This window comes from Cololabis saira, chromosome 15 (assembly GCF_033807715.1).
Source record: "Cololabis saira isolate AMF1-May2022 chromosome 15, fColSai1.1, whole genome shotgun sequence".
Classification (NCBI taxonomy): Eukaryota; Metazoa; Chordata; class Actinopteri; order Beloniformes; family Belonidae; genus Cololabis; species Cololabis saira.
The window spans coordinates 29,284,663-29,291,628 of record NC_084601.1 but is presented as its reverse complement, the minus strand read 5'-3'; the positions used below and the strand labels follow the sequence as shown (position 1 = coordinate 29,291,628).

At 47.8% G+C, this 6,966-nt stretch overlaps 1 protein-coding gene across 1 annotated transcript in view; it reads left to right on the top strand.

The window, feature by feature from the left end:
- The window catches only part of LOC133460589 (hormone-sensitive lipase-like), a 28,371-nt gene extending 21,405 nt beyond the window's left edge, over nt 1–6,966 (top strand). The window contains exons 9-11 of the mRNA XM_061741234.1: nt 46–273; nt 848–1,242; nt 5,131–6,966. Coding sequence (XP_061597218.1) covers nt 46–273; nt 848–1,242; nt 5,131–5,403 — 896 coding nt within the window. The 3' untranslated portion in view covers nt 5,404–6,966. The remainder of the gene's footprint in view (nt 1–45; nt 274–847; nt 1,243–5,130) is intronic.

Below are 6,966 nucleotides of genomic sequence, written 5' to 3'. Positions count from 1 at the left end.
TGTGTGTGTGTGTGTGTGTGTGTGTGTGTGTGTGTGTGTGTCCAGGCTCCACTGCAGAGCGGGTCTGTCTGGCCGGGGACAGCGCCGGAGGAAACCTCTGCATCACAGTCTCCATGAGGGCCTTGGCCTACGGGATCCGGGTCCCAGACGGCATCATGGCCGCCTACCCCGCCACCCTGCTCACCACCGACGCCTCGCCCGCCCGCCTGCTCACCCTCATCGACCCCCTGCTGCCCTTAAGTGTCCTGGCCAAGTGCCTCAGCGCCTATGCAGGTGTGTGTGTGTGTGTGTGTGTGGCTTCACACCTCATTTAACACCAGAGAACGTTCTGCCACCGCAGGGACGGGACAGAGGACAGAGGACATTCGAAGGATTTATAAATAATAGACGAGGTGTGGGAGGAAGGACTAGTGAAAAATGTTTAACCGGCTGCTCGTGTCCTCTGGTCCGGGACTAAAGTCCTGCAGGTGGCGATGGATAGACGGTTGGTGGGCTTCACATTTGAGACGTCATGAGTTTGGTTCTGTGTATTTTTCCTGGTCAGCAAAAATGAAGACACATTTTAGCAGAGTTTTTATTTTGTAATCTACATTTTAGTCTGGTTTTTATTCCTCTACGATATTGCATTATATATTTAATTATCGTTATCGTCACATGACCAGCATTTTCGTTGCGTCTCGTCTCATTGTCCTCAGGTGATAAAGGTTCGTTGACGACGATATTTAGTCATAATTTTTGTTGACGAAAGCAACTTTATGTTGGACGCGTCATGTTTGACGTGTCCTACCCGCCTCAGAGGCCGGTGCGTTTCGGCAGGTGTCCCACGACCTCTGACCTCTTCTTCCAGGAGACGACTTCCAGACGCTGCAGCCGGTGCGGAGGCATGGCAGCCTGAGCGCTCTGGGCAGAGACACGGCCATGCTGCTCGGCGACCTCACCCAGGGGGCCTCCAGCTGGCTCCAGTCCTTCCTGGACCCCAGCCGGGTCCCCAGCCGGGTCCGGCGGGGCACCAGGTCCCTGAGCGAGTCCTGCGCGGCGTCCGCCGGCACCGCGGCGTCCGCCGGCACCGCGGCGGCAGACTCTGAGGACCAGATCCACTACCCGGACGGCTTCAGGCCCCTGCGCTCCGAGTCCCCGGCGTTCGTCCGGCCCACGCCGTCCCCGGTGGTCCGGAACCCGTTCGTGTCGCCCTTGCTGGCCCCGGCCAGCCTGCTGAGAGGCCTGCCGCCAGTTCACATCGTGGTAAGAGGGGAAGCTTTATGTGGGGTGGGATGGTGGGGGGGTTAAAGTCGGTGCCCCATGTGAGGATAATGATGATAAATTCTTCACTTATGGCACTTTTCCACTAGTACCTACTCAGCCCAAGGGGTTGGAGCGAAGCTGCTGTGACGTATTTGATTGTGTATCTAAAGGAAGAAGACAACAACACTAAAGATGTAGAACCTGGAGTAGATGATAAATATTCCGCTGGGGGAGAGAGAGAGAGAGAGAGAGAGAAGCTTCAAGTGGCAATGCTTTTTTTTTTTGTTTGTTTGTCTGCGCTGCTGAAAAGTCTGTTGGTAGCCACAAGCAGCTATGAAGGTACAGAGCTGGTGGATCTGGTCGTTCCTTATCGCCCGTCTAGATCCCTTTTTAATTCTCTCCTCAGCCACCAGGTTTATGAACATCTGCACCTCAGAGTTGGATCATGAAACAGACTTCTGCTGCCATTGCTGGTGGAATAAAATGAACAAGAAGCCGTCAGAGTCGCTTTTTATTGATGTCACATTGTGACTCAGACGTCTGACTCCAACCCCCCGACCATTCGGTGGCATGTAGTGTGATGACATCACAGCCCGACTCAGCCGCTTAGAACCTCGGCAGAGTATTTACAGGAAAGTATCTACTCAGCACGTTAGAACCCTAGTGGAAAAGCGCAAAGTCGAGTCAAGTCGGGCTGAGTAGGTACTAGTGGAAAAACGCCATTAGTTGAGGCAGGCGGCCCAGGTTCGACTCCGGGCCGATCCTGCCGCTGAGACCCGATAAGAGGATCCTTCACAGGACGGCCTTGGGTCCTTAAAAATTCCTAAAAAGTCTTAAAAAATCCCATTTTCCTAAAATAAGGCCTCTAAATGTCTTAATTTGTCTTAAATCTCAATCCAAGGGTCTTTTTGAATCTGAATTTAAGAGGGAATTTATCCAGCCATCATTTCTTACACAGGAAAAGTTTTTAATAGTTTTGAGGAGAAATAAATCTGTTTACCACTTGTTAGTCAGGGTTGCCAGGTTGGGCGGGTTTGAGCCAAATTGGGCGGGTTGATAAAAGTTGGGCTGCTTTTCTTGGTTTTTACTAAATATTTGGGAGAAATTCTTAACAAAAAAGTTTCCATTACGGCAGAGAAAAGTAGAAACTTACACAATAAACTCACAACTCACAATAAAGACGACTACAATAAATGTAATTGTAGTCTTTGTTTTTTTTTTCTTCATTTCCTTATGACTTGGAATTTATTACGTATTTAATAATATACAGTTTCAACATAGAGAATGTATGATTTGGGCTGGTTTTTCATTATTTTGGCGGGTTTTACTTGGTGTTTGGGCTGGAACCTGCCAGATCTGGCAACCTTGACCTCAGTGCTGGATTTCTTAGTCAGCGTAGTCTCGAGACGAGGCAGGCAAATATGGGGGAATGTAGACCATAATCAGTCCATAATTTCCAAAACTAGGTAATTTCTACAGCTCACGCAATTGACGCAACTCACCAATGAAGCCTCTAAGTACTCGTCCGATCATCAAATATTCAAATATTCCATCAAAAATGGTCTGGTTACATTCAGAAAAGATCCAGTCGATCCAATCCAGTAAAGTATTTAGTCCAAAATACATTATACCGGTCTTATCTTGTATTCAAAATAAAGTCTGTACACTGTCCTTTTGATTGACACCTCATTCGACCAAACAGGAGCCTTCCTGTCCCCTCCACCGACTACAATAGCCAATGAGCGCCTGTATGCAAATGAAGCGCATGTCCCCCTTTTGTCATGAAAAGAAATGAGCCAATTGGAACCAATCGTGCTGATGTCTGGCACATTTTATAGCCAATGAAATTCTGAAAACAACAAAGTGCTGCTTCAGGGGGTGGGAATAAAGCCACAACAAGGAAATCCCTGCATAAAGTGAATTTACTTGCAGCGAATGAAACAAGTTTTGACTCCTTTATATGCAAAGTTTAGCTTAATATTTCAGTAACTTTTTTTCAGCAATATTGATAGTGAATCTGGAGATGGGATAGGATACCCCTAATGGCGCTTTTGCATTAGTACCGCCTTAGCCCGGCTCGGCTCCGCGCGGCTCGTCGCGGCTCTACCCGTTTGTCCCCGTTTGTTTTTCCACAGCCAGGGGAGAAGTGGGCAGGTTGGGGTGAAGCTGCTGTGACGTACTCGATTGCGCAACACCTTTGTTCATGTCGGCGCTGATGAGAAATCAGCTGGAGCCGCGAGCGGCTGAGAAAAAAACAGCCCGTCTACATCCCTTTTTTAATTCTCTCGTCAGCCCCCAGGTTTATGAACATCTGCACCTCAGAGTTGGATCACCAAACAGACGTTTGCGCTGTATAATAAAATTGCTGCGAGCCGCGGGTCGCTCTCGCGCTGACTCCCGCTTCCTGATTCAAACGTTTGACGGCCCCGCCCCCCGACCAATCAGTGGCACGGAGGGTGATGACGTCAGAAATAGTCCCTGCACAGCCCTGATTAGAACCTCGGCAGAATGGTTACAGAAATAGTATCGGCTTGGAGCGGCTCTGCCCGCCTCAGCCCCTAGTGCAAAAGCGCAAAACGGGGCCGTGGCGGGTAGAACCGAGTTAAGGCGGTACTAATGCAAAAGCGCCATAAGTGTCAGCTTTCATTAGAGGCCAAAATGATGACTGTATGTTGAAAGTTTCAAGAGTTATGCCCATGGATATCCAAGTGTCTTTTTGGCATCTCCCAATGCCAAAAGGTCTAAACATAATCTTACAAAAACATGTGTAAAATACTAATTTCTTGTGGTATAGTTATCAAATTTGAACTTGCACTAGATAAGGCTTCATGCTGTGGTCTCACTGTGTTTTCCAGCCAATCAGTCACAGCTTCACTCATCTGCAGACATCTGATTACAAAACAAATTTCCGGCTGAAAAAAAAACCTTTTATTTCAGTGTGTTCAAACTTAGATTACTCAATGTTAGTAGGACTTACAGTGATTCTGACAGTTGGGGGAAAAACTGCAGTGTTACCTTTCAAAAGAAAACCATCCATGTACTTCAAACAGTTCAAGAACAGCTTCCAATTTACTTTGGGTATGCCTTGGATAGGCGTTTTATGCAAAATTATGCAAATTTTACAGGAATGGTAATTTTGTTTGAAAACAGTATTAAAAAGTCTTAAATTTAACTTGGTCAAACCTGTAGATGCCCTGCTTCAAGAACAGATCTAATGGCCCTTTTCCACTAGTACCTACTCAGCGCGCTTCTACCCGCCACGCCCCCGTCTTGCGCTTTTCCACTACGGGCCGAGGTGGGTGGAGCTGTGGCAAGCAGGTACTTTTTCTGTAACCATTCTGCCGAGGTTCTAACCGGGCTGAGCCGTCACTATATCTGATGTCACCACCCTCCACGCCACTGATTGGTCGGGGGGCGGGGCCATCAGACGTTTGAATCAGGGAGCAGGAATCAGCGCGAGAGCGACTGGCGGCTTGCAGCGATTTTATCATACAGCGCAAACGTCTGTTTGGTGATCCAACTCTGAGGTGCAGATGTTCATAAACCTGGTGGCTGACGAGAGAATTAAAAAGGGATGTAGACGGGCGATAAGGAACGATCAGATCCACTCTCAGCCGCTCGCGGCTCCAGCTGATTTCTGATCAGCGCCGACACGAACAAAGGGGTTGCGCAATCAAGTACGTCACAGCAGCTTCACCCCAACCCGCCCACTTCTCACCTGGCTGTGGAGAAACAAACGAGGACAAAGGGGGTAGAGGCGAGACGAGCCGTCCCGAGGCGAGTCGGGCTGAGTAGGTGCTAGTGGAAAAGCGCCATAAGCGACCGACATTTAGACTGACGTGAAGCGGTTCTGCTTGCTGACTCTTGTGACCCTCTGTGTCTCCGCAGGCCCCAGCGCTGGACGCCCTGCTGGACGACTCGGTCATGTTCGCCAAGAAGCTGCGGGCGCTGGGCCAGCGGGTGACGCTGACGGTGGTGGAGGACCTGCCGCACGGCTTCCTCAGCCTGGCGCAGATCTGCAGAGAGACGCAGTCAGCCGTCGACGTCTGCATGGAGCGGATGAGGGAGGTCTTCCAGTCAGGGGACCCCCCGGGACCGGGTCCCACCCGACCGGGTCCCACCCAACCGGGTCCCAACGGACCGAGTCCCACCCGACCGTAACCGGCGGATCGGGCTGATGCTCCATTCAGAGGCGACGGAGAGAACAAATCAGGGGGGATGGTGCACATTCATGTGTAAAAGTTAGTCCCCCCTCTTTTCATACACATCCAGGGTTTCGAGTCTGAAGTGGTTCTGGTCCCGAGTGAACCGACAAACTACACACATCTTTTTTCACCTTGCTATTATTTATTCAACAACAAAGAAGGGCAATGCTAAGTACCCCATGATTCTGTACGTCCGGAGCTTTTAGCAGCAGCGAGGGATGAAACTGATCCAGCCTACTGAGGCCCGGCGATCTGAGACCTGACAGGAGGAACTCCAGGGTCGCCAGGAGGGAAGGAAGCTGCTTCAACCACGTCCTTGAATCCCCGGGGCGGGGTTCAGGAGGCCGGGGGGCCGACCAATCACCAGCATGAGGCGACACAAGAAAGATAGAGCCAGGTTTACGGTCGTAACGGCCATGTAACACTCGCTCTGGGGCTTGCAGGCTCTGAAATGCAGATCTGGGGGGTTCAGGGGGGGCTATTGTACAGAAATGTGGCAGAGAATCCACTACTGGGAAGATTGACAATAGCCCTGTGTTGAGAAAATCAATTTTCCAATTCTAAATCGATTCTGATATTAATTCCTAAAAATCGATTCGTATGTCTAAAGATCGATTTTTTTGGTATTTTTTTGTTTATGCCCAAAAAAGGAATGTTTTGTTGGACACAAGAATAACTGGTGCCATGTTTTTGCCTTTAAATATGTTTAAAGGTATGAAAACATTAAAGTTTTCAGTTATAATTGCATAAATAGTCTATATTTCATTACTTTATACTGTCTTGGGGTTACATTTGCATAAAATGCTAAAAACCAAATTCTCAAAAATTTAAAAACCGAAATAGACAGAAAATGAAAAAAATTTAAACGGGACGTGGGAAAAAATAAAACTGATTTCATACGTCTCTGTTTCCTCCCTGGATCTGTTTGGTAATTCTGCCCCACGATGTTTCTGAAAGCAGTTCTATCAGCATTCTGGGAGCTGATTGGTCCTTACAGCATCATTAGCTGCCAATACTTGCTATTGAATCTCAATATAATACTAGTATTAATATGTTACATAACTATAGTCATATAATTCATGCAACAGCTCAAAAAACTGTTTTAATAACACTAACCCAAATCAATATCAGAATCGAATCGGATCGAATCGAATCAAATCGTGATAATCGATTCTGAATCTTAAGAATCGGAATTGAATCAATTCTTGACATTTGAATCGATCCCCAGCCCTAATTGACAACTGTCTTCCGCTTTTTTTCAGTTTTAAAATTGTTTTATCACCTTTTTCCAGATTCATGTGCTGCTGCTTCTCTAAGACATTGCTGATGTCTTTCTCTCCTGGCATTGTGTTAACACACCTGAATGCTCCAGAATCTGCTTTCATAGAGCCCACTTAGATCCCACGGGTGCAGTGGGGGGGGTACTTAGTATTGACCGGCCTTTTCTAACTCCTTTTTATTCAATAAAAACTTTGACGGTGAAAAAGGTTGAATGTTGTAAAGAAATAGAGGATTAAAA